Source organism: Oncorhynchus mykiss, chromosome 16 (assembly GCF_013265735.2).
Source record: "Oncorhynchus mykiss isolate Arlee chromosome 16, USDA_OmykA_1.1, whole genome shotgun sequence".
In the NCBI taxonomy this organism is placed as follows: Eukaryota; Metazoa; Chordata; class Actinopteri; order Salmoniformes; family Salmonidae; genus Oncorhynchus; species Oncorhynchus mykiss.
In genome coordinates, this window is record NC_048580.1 from 69591081 (window position 1) to 69605484 (window position 14404).

The 14404-nt window shown below is 43.7% G+C and overlaps 1 protein-coding gene across 4 annotated transcripts in view; it reads right to left on the reverse strand.

Moving 5' to 3' along the window:
* Positions 1-14404, reverse strand: part of LOC110491172 (solute carrier organic anion transporter family member 4A1) — an 88344-nt gene that overhangs the window by 13407 nt on the left and 60533 nt on the right. For 2 of the 4 annotated variants that reach the window (XM_036947669.1, XM_036947670.1), the window contains exons 8-12: positions 9990-10152; positions 5717-5895; positions 5266-5330; positions 4791-4939; positions 4443-4615 (exon numbers count right to left, since the gene is read on the reverse strand). In XM_036947669.1, coding sequence (XP_036803564.1) covers positions 4443-4615; positions 4791-4939; positions 5266-5330; positions 5717-5895; positions 9990-10152 — 729 coding nt within the window. Of the gene's footprint in view, positions 1-3930; positions 4616-4790; positions 4940-5265; positions 5331-5716; positions 5896-9989; positions 10153-14404 lie in introns of those variants that run through there. The other 2 variants (XM_036947672.1, XM_036947671.1) reach the window with 2 other exon arrangements.

Sequence of the window (14404 nt, forward strand, 5' to 3'; positions counted from 1 at the left end):
AAATAAAGGTGTTGTCAACTAGCCTACCTGGTTAAATAAAGGTGTTCTCAACTAGCCTACCTGGTTAAATAAAGGTGTTGTCAACTAGCCTACCTGGTTAAATAAAGGTGTTGTCAACTAGCCTACCTGGTTAAATAAAGGTGTTGTCAACTAGCCTACCTGGTTAAATAAAGGTGTTCTCAACTAGCCTATCTGGTTAAATAAAGGTGTTGTCAACTAGCCTACCTGGTTAAATAAAGGTGTTGTCAACTAGCCTACCTGGTTAAATAAAGGTGTTGTCAACTGGCCTACCTGGTTAAATAAAGGTGTTCTCAACTAGCCTAACCTGGTTAAATAAAGGTGTTGTCAACTAGCCTACCTGGTTAAATAAAGGTGTTCTCAACTGGCCGACCTGGTTAAATAAAGGTGTTCTCAACTAGCCTACCTGGTTAAATAAAGGTGTTCTCAACTAGCCTACCTGGTTAAATAAAGGTGTTCTCAACTAGCCTACCTGGTTAAATAAAGGTGTTGTCAACTAGCCTACCTGGTTAAATAAAGGTGTTCTCAACTGGCCTACCTGGTTAAATAAAGGTGTTCCCAACTAGCCTACCTGGTTAAATAAAGGTGTTCTCAACTAGCCTACCAGGTTAAATAAAGGTGTTCTCAACTAGCCTACCAGGTTAAATAAAGGTGTTCTCAACTAGCCTACCAGGTTAAATAAAGGTGTTCTCAACTAGCCTACCAGGTTAAATAAAGGTGTTCTCAACTAGCCTACCAGGTTAAATAAAGGTGTTCTCAACTAGCCTACCTGGTTAAATAAAGGTGTTCTCAACTAGCCTACCTGGTTAAATAAAGGTGTTCTCAACTAGCCTACCTGGTTAAATAAAGGTGTTCTCAACTAGCCTACCAGGTTAAATAAAGGTGTTCTCAACTAGCCTACCTGGTTAAATAAAGGTGTTCTCAACTAGCCTACCTGGTTAAATAAAGGTGTTCTCAACTAGCCTACCTGGTTAAATAAAGGTGTTCTCAACTAGCCTACCTGGTTAAATAAAGGTGTTCTCAACTAGCCTACCTGGTTAAATAAAGGTGTTGTCAACTAGCCTAACCTGGTTAAATAAAGGTGTTGTCAACTAGCCTACCTGGTTAAATAAAGGTGTTCTCAACTAGCCTACCTGGTTAAATAAAGGTGTTGTCAACTAGCCTACCTGGTTAAATAAAGGTGTTCTCAACTAGCCTAACCTGGTTAAATAAAGGTGTTGTCAACTAGCCTACCTGGTTAAATAAAGGTGTTCTCAACTGGCCTACCTGGTTAAATAAAGGTGTTCTCAACTGGCCTACCTGGTTAAATAAAGGTGTTGTCAACTAGCCTACCTGGTTAAATAAAGGTGTTGTCAACTAGCCTACCTGGTTAAATAAAGGTGTTGTCAACTAGCCTAACCTGGTTAAATAAAGGTGTTGTCAACTAGCCTACCTGGTTAAATAAAGGTGTTCTCAACTAGCCTACCTGGTTAAATAAAGGTGTTGTCAACTGGCCTACCTGGTTAAATAAAGGTGTTGTCAACTGGCCTACCTGGTTAAATAAAGGTGTTGTCAACTAGCCTACCTGGTTAAATAAAGGTGTTGTCAACTAGCCTACCTGGTTAAATAAAGGTGTTCTCAACTAGCCTAACCTGGTTAAATAAAGGTGTTGTCAACTAGCCTACCTGGTTAAATAAAGGTGTTCTCAACTGGCCTACCTGGTTAAATAAAGGTGTTCTCAACTGGCCTACCTGGTTAAATAAAGGTGTTCTCAACTGGCCTACCTGGTTAAATAAAGGTGTTGTCAACTAGCCTACCTGGTTAAATAAAGGTGTTCTCAACTGGCCTACCTGGTTAAATAAAGGTGTTGTCAACTGGCCTACCTGGTTAAATAAAGGTGTTCTCAACTAGCCTACCTGGTTAAATAAAGGTGTTGTCAACTAGCCTACCTGGTTAAATAAAGGTGTTGTCAACTAGCCTACCTGGTTAAATAAAGGTGTTCTCAACTAGCCTACCTGGTTAAATAAAGGTGTTGTCAACTAGCCTACCAGGTTAAATAAAGGTGTTCTCAACTAGCCTACCTGGTTAAATAAAGGTGTTCTCAACTGGCCTACCTGGTTAAATAAAGGTGTTCTCAACTAGCCTAACCTGGTTAAATAAAGGTGTTCTCAACTAGCCTACCTGGTTAAATAAAGGTGTTGTCAACTAGCCTACCTGGTTAAATAAAGGTGTTCTCAACTGGCCTAACCTGGTTAAATAAAGGTGTTCTAAACTAGCCTACCTGGTTAAATAAAGGTGTTCTCAACTAGCCTACCTGGTTAAATAAAGGTGTTGTCAACTGGCCGACCTGGTTAAATAAAGGTGTTGTCAACTAGCCTACCTGGTTAAATAAAGGTGTTCTCAACTGGCCTACCTGGTTAAATAAAGGTGTTCTCAACTAGCCTACCTGGTTAAATAAAGGTGTTGTCAACTAGCCTACCTGGTTAAATAAAGGTGTTCTCAACTAGCCTACCTGGTTAAATAAAGGTGTTCTCAACTGGCCTACCTGGTTAAATAAAGGTGTTGTCAACTGGCCTACCTGGTTAAATAAAGGTGTTCTCAACTAGCCTACCTGGTTAAATAAAGGTGTTCTCAACTGGCCTACCTGGTTAAATAAAGGTGTTCTCAACTAGCCTACCTGGTTAAATAAAGGTGTTGTCAACTAGCCTACCTGGTTAAATAAAGGTGTTCTCAACTAGCCTACCTGGTTAAATAAAGGTGTTCCCAACTAGCCTACCTGGTTAAATAAAGGTGTTCCCAACTAGCCTACCTGGTTAAATAAAGGTGTTGTCAACTAGCCTACCTGGTTAAATAAAGGTGTTCTCAACTGGCCTACCTGGTTAAATAAAGGTGTTGTCAACTAGCCTACCTGGTTAAATAAAGGGTTTCTCAACTGGCCTACCTGGTTAAATAAAGGTGTTCTCAACTAGCCTACCTGGTTAAATAAAGGTGTTCTCAACTAGCCTACCTGGTTAAATAAAGGTGTTCTCAACTGGCCTACCTGGTTAAATAAAGGTGTTCTCAACTAGCCTACCTGGTTAAATAAAGGTGTTGTCAACTAGCCTACCTGGTTAAATAAAGGTGTTCTCAACTAGCCTACCTGGTTAAATAAAGGTGTTCTCAACTGGCCTACCTGGTTAAATAAAGGTGTTGTCAACTGGCCTACCTGGTTAAATAAAGGTGTTCTCAACTAGCCTACCTGGTTAAATAAAGGTGTTCTCAACTGGCCTACCTGGTTAAATAAAGGTGTTCTCAACTAGCCTACCTGGTTAAATAAAGGTGTTGTCAACTAGCCTACCTGGTTAAATAAAGGTGTTCTCAACTAGCCTACCTGGTTAAATAAAGGTGTTGTCAACTAGCCTACCTGGTTAAATAAAGGTGTTCCCAACTAGCCTACCTGGTTAAATAAAGGTGTTGTCAACTAGCCTACCTGGTTAAATAAAGGTGTTCTCAACTGGCCTACCTGGTTAAATAAAGGTGTTCTCAACTGGCCTACCTGGTTAAATAAAGGTGTTCTCAACCAGCCTACCTGGTTAAATAAAGGTGTTCTCAACTAGCCTACCTGGTTAAATAAAGGTGTTCTCAACTGGCCTACCTGGTTAAATAAAGGTGTTCTCAACCAGCCTACCTGGTTAAATAAAGGTGTTCTCAACTAGCCTACCTGGTTAAATAAAGGTGTTCCCAACTAGCCTACCTGGTTAAATAAAGGTGTTGTCAACTAGCCTACCTGGTTAAATAAAGGTGTTCTCAACTGGCCTACCTGGTTAAATAAAGGTGTTCTCAACTGGCCTACCTGGTTAAATAAAGGTGTTCTCAACCAGCCTACCTGGTTAAATAAAAGGTGAAATAAATTGATAATAAAAAATTTCCCATATCATACTCATTTAAAGCTTCTTTTCAATCCGTTTTGTAGAAGTTTATTGTTACAGCGTGATTTAAATTTAAAGGCAATGTTCCCGTGTTAGCGGAGACTGCGTTCACGGTAAACTCTAATATGTCGTCTCAATGGGAAATGACCTTCACATTTCTATCGTCTGTAACCTTTCCATGATCCACATTTACTAGATCCCTTAAAGTCTTTTCAGTGGTTTATATCCCAAAAGCCACCAGGAGACTTTCCTACTTCTCAGAATAACCTCTGACCCTATCTGTGACCCTAGTCTTTCATCACATCACACAAACCCCAAGTTCAGTGGGCTGGCAGGGAGGTGATGGAGGGCAAGCCCATGGGATGAAGTTGGGCTCAGTGGGTGGATCAGATATGACTTGCCCTGGGGTAATGTGTCTGTGCGATGAGAGTGGCCATGAGACGGGTGCGGGCTGGCTGTGATTGAGGATGCAGTGGCACGACACACACACACACACGCGCACGGTGAGATGTGGGTGGGGTCTGAAGTCATCATAACCTGGCGTGTACATTGGTGATGATTTTTGGTGGAAGGTCCTTGATGGAGAGGTCCCCCGTCTCTCCCCCGCTATCCCCTGCCCCGTGGTCGGTGCTCTCACAGCTGCTCTGGGGCGACTCTGGAGGGGGCTTGTACAGAACACTGGCCAGCAGGAAGAACATCATGCCAAGAACCTGACGGAGGGAGGGACGGATGAAGAGAGAGAGATAAGACATGCACTATGGTTAGAGGGAGAATATCATTCTCTCTCAGTTAAACAAACATTTGATATGGTCGTGAGAATGAAGAAAGTCATTGAACACAATCCTATAACAGAATGAAATAACAGACATGTAGGCCTTGAGTTACCTTGTAGATGATGCCAGCGATGAGTGTATAGCGGCTCATGGCAGAGTTCTGGTAGAGGTAGCAGGAGCCCTGCTCTCCACACTGGTCCTGCCACAGCATGCATGAGATGTCGATCACAGAGCCAAACGCTATCGGGCCTGGGATCCCACCTTCAGGAACAACATCACATTACTTACTTTTTTATTTATTTTAAATTGAAACTGTATTTAACTAGGCAAGTCAGTTAAGAACAAATTCTTAATTCTTGGCCTAAACCGGCCAACGCTGAGCCAATTCTGCGCCGTCCTATGGGACTCCCAATCACGGCTGGTTGTGATATAGCCTGGATTCAAACCAGGGTTTGTAATGACGCCTCTAACACTGAGATGCAGTGTCCTAGACCCCTTGCGCCACTCGGGAGCTTGTTGTCGGGAATCTCAAGCTACAAGGACACATTTATCAAATCAAAGCAAATTCAACAAGAGAAATGAAATACCTAGACTTCTCACCACGATCCACTGGATTCCCAGTCCAAAGGACCTCTGGCTGTCTGGGACACACCTGTAGGGGTCGACAGAGAGCACTTCAGATTCACAGTTCACACACTGAGGATACTATCAGACTGTTATAACAGAAATATACCACAGTTCACACACTCTTTTGTCTGTCTGCTCCATACCCACCTGAGGGTAGCAGTGAGGGTTAGGGTCTGTACCCACCTGAGGGTAGCAGTGAGGGTTAGGGTATGTACCCACCTGAGGGTAGCAGTGAGGGTTAGGGTATGTACCCACCTGAGGGTAGCAGTGAGATTTAGAGTTAGGGTCTGTACCCACCTGAGGGTAGCAGTGAGGGTTAGGGTCTGTACCCACCTGAGGGTAGCAGTGAGGGTTAGGGTATGTACCCACCTGTGGGTAGCAGTGAGATTTAGAGTTAGGGTCTGTACCCACCTGAGGGTAGCAGTGAGGGCGGGGATACTACACAGGAAGGTGAAGAAGATGATGATGAAGAGGAAGGTGAGGAAGGCTGGCATGTGACTACAGGAGCTGGTGCACTTCCCATCCAGAGCCAGACCCTCCTGCCCCGACGTGACGTTCCCCCCCACCACACAGCTGCAGCCCAAGTACACCTGACCAGGGGCACCAGACAGAGGAGACAGTCAGACAGAGTCAACATACACAGCTATAGCCTGAGTACACCTGACCAGGGGCACCAGACAGAGGAGACAGTCAGACAGAGTCAACATACACAGCTGTAGCCTGAGTACACCTGACCAGGGGCACCAGACAGAAGGGACAATCAGACAGAAGGGACAGTCAGACGGAATGGACAGTCAGACAGATGGACAGTAGGGGAGAGAGAAGGGACAGTCAGACAGAAGGGACAGTCAGACAGAAGGGACAGTAGGGGAGAGAGAAGGGTCAGTCAGACAGAAGGGACAGTTAGACAGAATGGACAGTCAGACAGAAGGGACAGTAGGGGATAGAGAAGGGACAGGCAGACAGAAGGGACAGTCAGACAGAAGGGACAGTAGGGGATAGAGAAGGGACAGTCAGACAGAAGGGACAGTCAGACAGAAGGGACAGTCAGACAGAAGGGACAGTCAGACAGAAGGGACAGTAGGGGGGAGAAGGGACAATAGGGGATAGAGAAGGGACAATAGGGGAGAGAGAAGGGACAGTCAGACAGAAGGGACAGTCAGACAGAAGGGACAGTCAGACAGAAGGGACAGTAGGGGATAGAGAAGGGACAGTCAGACAGAAGGGACAGTTAGACAGAAGGGACAGTAGGGGAGACAGAAGGGTCAGTCAGACAGAAGGGTCAGTCAGACAGAAGGGACAGTAGGGGAGACAGAAGGGTCAGTCTGACAGACAGAAGGGACAGTCAGACAGAAGGGACAGTAGGGGAGAGAGAAGGGTCAGTCAGACAGAAGGGACAGTTAGACAGAAGGGACAGTAGGGGAGACAGAAGGGACAGTCAGACAGAAGGGTCAGTCAGACAGAAGGGACAGTAGGGGGAGAGAAGGGTCAGTCAGACAGAAGGGACAGTCAGAGAGAAGGAACAGTCAGACAGAAGGGACAGTCAGACAGAAGGGACAGTAGGGGAGAGAGAAGGGTCAGTCAGACAGAAGGGACAGTCAGACAGAAGAAACAGTCAGACAGAAGGAACAGTCAGACAGAAGGAACAGTCAGACAGAGAGGGCTGCCTCGCATCTAGTCCTTTGCAGGATTTCGTTTTTTGGGGATTATGGCCGAATACAAACAGTGTAGTTATTCCCTCCCTCCACAAGGCAATTAAACAAGTGAAATGTTAGTATAGAGACAAAGTGGAGTCGCAATTCAACGGCTCAGACACAAGACGTATGTGGCAGGGTCTACAGACAATCATGGATTACAGAAAGAAAACCAGCCACTTCGACGGACACCGACGTCTTGCTTCCAGACAAACTAAACACCTTCTTTGTCTGCTTTGAGGATAACACAGTGCCACCGACACGGCCCACTACCAAGGACTGTGTGCTCTCTTTCTCTGGTGGCGGTGTGAGTAAGACATTTAAACGTGTTAACCATCGCATATGCTGCCAGCCCAGACGGCATCCCTAGCCACGTCCTCAGAGCATGCGCAGACCAGCTGGCTTGTGTGTTGTCAATCTCTCCCTATCCCAGTCTGCTGTCCCCCCACGCTTCAAGATGGCCACCATTGTTTCTGAACCCAAGAAGGCAACGGTAACTGAACTAAATGACTATCGCCCCATAGCACTTACTTCTGTCATCATGAAGTGCTTTGAGAGGCTAGTCAAGGATCATATCACTTCTACCTTACCTGACACCCTAGACCCACTCCAATTTGCTTACCAACAGATCCACATATGATGCAATCACCATCACACTGCACACGACCCTATCCCATCTGGACAAGAGGAATACCTACAGTTGAAGTTGGAAGTTTACATACACCTTAGCCAAATACTTTTAAACTCAGTTTGTCACAATTCCTGACATTTAATCCTAGTACAAATTCCCTGTTTTAGGTCAGTTAGGATCACCACTTTATTTTAAGAATGTGAAATGTTAGAATTATAGTAGAGAGAATTATTTATTTCAGCTTTTATTTCTTTCATCACATTCCCAGTGGGTCAGAAGTTTCCATACACTCAATTAGCATTTGGTAGCATTGCCTTGAAATTGTTTAACTTGTTTCAAACGTTTCGGGTAGCCTTCCACAAGCTTCCCACAATAAGTTGGGTGAATTTTGGCCCATTCCTCCTGATAGAGCTGGTGTAACTGAGTCAGGTTGTAGGCCTCCTTGCTCGCATACACTTTTTCAGTTCTGCCCACACATTTTCTATGGGATTGAGGTCAGGGCTTTGTGATGGCCAATCCAATACCTTGACTTTGTTGTCCTTAAGCCATTTTGCCACAACTTTGGAAGTATGCTTGGGGTCATTGTCCATTTGGAAGACCCATTTGCGACCAAGCTTTCACTTCCTGACTGATGTCTTGAGATGCTTCAACATATCCACATAATTTTCCTCCCTCATGATGCCTTCTATTTTGTGAAGTGCACCAGTCCCTCCTGCAGCAAAGCACCCCCACAACATGATGCTGCCACCCCCGTGCTTCACGGTTGGGATGGTGTCCTTCGGCTTGCAAGCCTGTCCCTTTTTCCTCCAAACATAACGATGGTCATTATGGCCAAATAGTCATATTTTTGATTCATCAGATCAGAGGACATTTCTCCAAAAAGTACGATCTTTGTCCCCATGTGCAGTTGCAAACTGTATTCTGGCTTTTCTTATGGCGGCATTGAAGCAGTTCCTTACTAAGAGGCCTTTCAGGTTATGTCGATATAGGACTCGTTTTACTGTGGATATAGATACTTTTGTACCTGTTTTCTCCAGCATCTTCCCAAGGTCCTTTGCTGTTGTTCTGAGATTGATTTTCACTTTTCGACCAAAGTACGTTCTAGGAGACAGAACGCGTCTCCTTCCTGAGTGGTATGACGGCTGCGTGGTCCCTTGGTGTTTACATTTGCGTACTATTGTTTGTACAGATGAACATGGTACCTTCAGGCATTTGGAAATTGCTCCCAAGGATTACCAGACTTGTGGAGGTCTACAATTATTTTTTCTTGGCTGATTTCTTTTGATTTTCAGCGGTTGCATTAAGTGTATCTTTAATTATATGTAGAACATGTATCTTTAGTCAAAGTTTATGATGAGTATTTCTGTTATCTGGCGAAGCTATCTATAATTCCTCCTGATATTTTGGAGGCATTTCTGAACATGGCGTCAATGTAAACCGAGATTTGTGGATATAAATATGCATATTATCGAACAAAACATAAATGTATTGTGTAACATGTCATATGAGTGTCATCTGATGAAGATTATCACAAGGTTAGTGATTCATTTTATCTCTAATTCTGCTTTTGTGACTCTTTCTTTGACTGTAAAAAATGGCTGTGTTTTTCTTTTGATTTGGTGGTGGTCTAACATAAATATATGTTGTGTTTTCGCTGTAAAACATTTTAAAATAGGACATGATGGGTAGATGAACAAGATGTTTATCTTTCATTTGCTGTATTGGACTTGTTAATGTGTGAAAGTTAAATATTTCGAAAGAATATTTTTGAATTCCCCGCGCAACTTTTCAGCTGAATGGGGGGGGGGGGGGGGGGGGGGGTGGTTCCCCTCGGGGAACGCCTTGCCATAACAGGTTTTAATAAATGGATCACTAATCACTTTAAACAATGCCACATTAATAATGTCTACATATCTTACATTACTCATCTCATATGTACAGTTGAAGTGTACCTATGATAAAAATTACAGACCTCTACATGCTTTGTAAGTAGGAAAACCTGCAAAATCGGCAGTGGTTCAAAAACTTGTTCTCTCCACTGTATATATTATTCTTTCATTCCTTTACTTAGATTTGTGTGTATGAGGTAGTTGTTGTGGAATTGTTCGATTACTTGTTATATATTACTGCACTGTCAGAACTAGAAGCACAAGCATTTCGCTACACTCGCAATATATTTTTCTTCATTAACAAACTGCTAACCATGTGTATGTGACCAATAAAATTTGATTTGATTTGACAGAAGGGACAGTCACACAGAAGGGACAGTCACACAGAGTGAACATGTATACTGACAGACTACTGTACATATTCATTAACTAATTTAAGTGAGATCTTTGCTGAACAGTTGGTTGGTTACCTGTCTACCTGTGGAGACCTCCGTGTGGTTGACTGTGCTGCAGCCTGCATGGCAAGGGGAGTAATACATCACACCGTCGGATCCACAGACTGGGTTATAGAGCTCTCGTAAACAGTGACAGTCTGCATTACAGCCCACCATCAGGTTGTCCCCCAACCAAGAACTGAGAAAGATAGAGAGAGAGAGAGAGAGAGAGAGGAGACAGAGAGAGAGAGAGATTGGAGACAGAGAGAGAGAGAGGAGACAGAGAGAGAGAGAGGAGACAGAGAGAGAGAGGAGAGAGAGAGAGAGAGAGAGAGAGAGAGGAGACAGAGAGAGAGAGAGAGAGAGAGGAGACAGAGAGAGAGAGAGAGAGAGAGGAGACAGAGAGAGAGAGAGAGAGAGAGGAGACAGAGAGAGAGAGAGAGAGAGGAGACAGAGAGAGAGAGAGAGGAGACAGAGAGAGAGAGAGAGAGAGGAGACAGAGAGAGAGAGAGAGAGAGGAGACAGAGAGAGAGAGAGAGAGAGGAGACAGAGAGAGAGAGAGAGAGAGGAGACAGAGAGAGAGAGAGAGAGAGGAGACAGAGAGAGAGAGAGAGAGAGGAGACAGAGAGAGAGAGAGAGAGAGGAGACAGAGAGAGAGAGAGAGAGAGGAGACAGAGAGAGAGAGAGAGAGAGGAGACAGAGAGAGAGAGAGAGAGAGGAGACAGAGAGAGAGAGAGAGAGACAGAGACAGAGACAGAGACAGAGAGAGAGAGAGAGAGAGAGAGAGAGAGAGAGAGAGAGAGAGAGAGAGAGAGAGAGAGAGAGAGGAGACAGAGAGAGAGAGGAGACAGAGAGAGAGAGAGCGAGGAGACCGAGAGAGAATGAGAGAAATTACCGTACAACAGACCATGTATTCACCCTGCACACCCTAATTGACAACCAAACAAACCAAAACAAAGGCAAAGTCTTCTCATGCTTTGTTGATTTCAAAAAAGCCTTTGACTCAATTTGGCATGAGGGTCTGCTATACAAATTGATGGAAAATGGTGTTGGGGGTAAAACGTACGACATTATACAATCCATGTACACAAACGACAAGTGTACAGTTAAAATTGGCAAAAAACACACATTTCTTCCCACAGGCCCGTGGGGTGAGACAGGGATGCAGCTTAAGCCCCACCCTCTTCAACATATATATCAACAAATTGGCAGGATGACTAGAAAGGTCTGCAGCACCCGGCCTCACCCTACTAGACTCTGAAGTGAAATGTCTACTGTTTGCTGATGATCCTGTCACCAACCAAGGAGGGCCTACAGCAGCACCTAGATATTCTGCACAGATTCTGCCAGACCTGGCCTGTGACAGTAAATCTCAGTAAGACCAAAATAATGGTGTTCCAAAAAAGGTCCAGTCGCCAGGACCACAAATACAAATCCCATCTAGACACCATTACCCTAGAGCACACAAAAAACTATACATACCTTGGCCTAAACATCAGCGCCACAGGTAACTTTCACAAAGCTATGAACGATCTGAGAGACAAGGCAAGAAGGGCATTCTATGCCATCAAAAGGAACATAAAATTCAACTTACCAATTAGGATCTGGCAAAAAATACTTGAATCAGTCATAGAGCCCATTGCCCTTTATGGTTGTGAGGTCTGGGCTCACCAACCAAGACTTCACAAAAATGGGACAAACACCAAATTGAGACTCTGCACGCAGAATTCTGCAAAAATATCCTCCGTGTACAACGTAGAACACCAAATAATGCATGCAGAGCAGAATTAGGCCGATACCCACTAATTATCAAAATCCAGAAAAGAGACGTTAAATTCTATAACCACCTAAAAGGAAGTGATCCCCAAACCTTCCATTACAAAGCCATCACCTACAGAGAGATAAATCTGGAGAAGAGTCCCCTAAGCAAGCTGGTCCTGGGGCTCTGTTCACAAACACAAACACACCCTACAGAGCCCCAGGACAGCAGCACAATTAGACCCAACCAAATCATGAGAAAACAAAAAGATAATTACTTGACACATTAGAAAGAATTAACAAAAAAACAGAGCAAACTAGAATGCTATTTGGCCCTGCACAGAGAGTACACAGCGGCAGAATACCTGACCACTGTGACTGACCCAAAATGAAGGAAAGCTTTGACTATGTACAGACTTAGTGAGCTGTGAGGCTCGACGCTGGTAGACGAGAAGCAGGTAGATTAGCAACGGACATGGAACGTGACAGGACAAGCGTCTGGACAGGGGGAAAATAACAACATCAATGCTGACACAGGCAACAAACGGGGGAGCAGACAGTTATAGACGGGGCAATCAACAAAGGGAAGGAGTCCAGGTGAGTCCAATGAGCGCAGCTGCGCGTAATGATGGTAACAGGTGTGTGTAATGAAGGGCAGCCTGGCGCCTGAGAGTGCCAGAGAGGGAGAGCGGGAGCAAGCGTGACAGCAGCAGGTTAGGATAATTAACATGGCAGGTGAGAAGACTAGGTTAAGGTTAGGAAAAGGATTAGGGTTAGCTAAAATGCTCTCCTAAACTGCTACGAAAAATCACAGCTGTACACCCTCTAGCCACATCATTGACTTGAATGGGGACACCCGATCTATTCATTCTATTTATATGGCAGCACATGCAGTCAGGAACTGAGGAAATTAGAAGCGTACAAAAATAACTATATCTACAGTACTGGTCAAAAGTTAGAACACACCGACTCATTCAAGGGTTTTTCTTTATTTGTACTATTTTCTACATTGTAGAATAATAGTGAAGACATCAAAACTATGAAATAATACATATGGATTCATTTAGTAACCAATTTTTTTTGGAACAAATCAAAATATACTTTATATTATTTGAGACTCTTTAATAGCCACCCTTGATGGCAGCTTTGCACACTCTTGGCATTCTCTCAACCAGCTTCATGAAGTAGTCACCTGGAATGCATTTCAATTAACTGGTATGCCTTGTTAAAAGTACATTTGTGGAATTTCTTTCCTTCTTAATGTGTTTGAGCCATTTGTGTTGTGACAAGGTAGGGGTTGTATACAGAAGATATCCCTATTTGGTAAAAGACCAAGTCCATATTATGGCAAGAACAGCTCAAATAAGCAAAGAGAAATGACAGTCCATCATTACTTTGGAGACATGAAGGTCAGTCATTCCGGTAAATGTAATGAAATTTGAAAGTTTCTTCAAGTGCAGTTGCAAAAACCATCAAGTACTATGATGAAACTGGCTCTCATGAGGATCGCCACAGGAAAGGAAGACCCAGAGTTACCTCTGCTGCAGAGGATAAGTTCATTAGAGTTAACTGCACCTCAGATTGCAGCCCAAATAAATGCTTCACAGAGTTCAAGTAAGAGACACATCTCAACATCCATTGTTCAGAGGAGACTGCGTGAATCAGGCTTTCATGGTCGAATTGCTGCAAAGAAACCACTACTAAAGGACACCGATAATAAGAAGAGACTTGCTTGGTTCAAGAAACACGAGCAATGGATATTTGACTGGTGGAAATCTGTCCTTTGGCCTGATGAGTCCAAATTTGCAATTTTTGGTTCTAACCGCAGCGTCTTTGTGAGATGCGGAGTAGGTGAACGGATGATCTCCGCATGTGTGGTTCCCACCGTGAAGCATGGAGGAGGAGGTGTGATGGTGCTTTGCTGGTCACACTATCTGTGATTTATATAGAAGTCAAGGCACACTTAACCAGCATGGCTACCACAGCATTCTGCAACGATAAGCCATCCCATCTGGTTTGCGCTTAGTGGGACTATCATTTGTTTTTCAACAGGACAATGAACCAGCACACCTCCGACCTGTGAATAGGCTATTTGACCAAGAAGGAGAGTGATGGAGTGCTGCATCAGATGACCTGACCTTCACAATCACCATCCCTCATCTTAATTGAGATGGTTTGGGATGAGTTAGACCGCAGAGTCCAAGGAAAAGCAGCCAGCAAGTGCTCAGCATGTGGGCACTCCTTCAAGACTGTTGGAAAAGAATTCCAGGTGAAGCTGGTTGAGAGCATGCCAAGTTTGCAAAGCTGTCATCAAGGCAAAGGGTGGCTACTTTGAAGAATCTCAAATATAACATATATTTTTACACTTTTTTGGTTACTACATGGTTCCATATGTGTCATTTCATAGTTTTGATGTCTTCACTATTATTCTACAAAATAGTCAAAATAAAGAAAAATCCTTGAATGAGTAGGTGCGTCCAAACGTTTGACTGGTACAGTATATATGTAATTATATTTTTTTTGTGCAATTTTTTTAAATGTAACTTTTATTTAACTAGGCAAGTCAGTTTAGAACAAATGTTTATTTACAATGAGTGAACAGTGGGTTAACTGCCTTGTTCAGGGGTAGAAAAACACATTTTCACCTTGTCAGCTCAGGGATTCCATCTTGCAATCATTTGGTTACTAGCCCA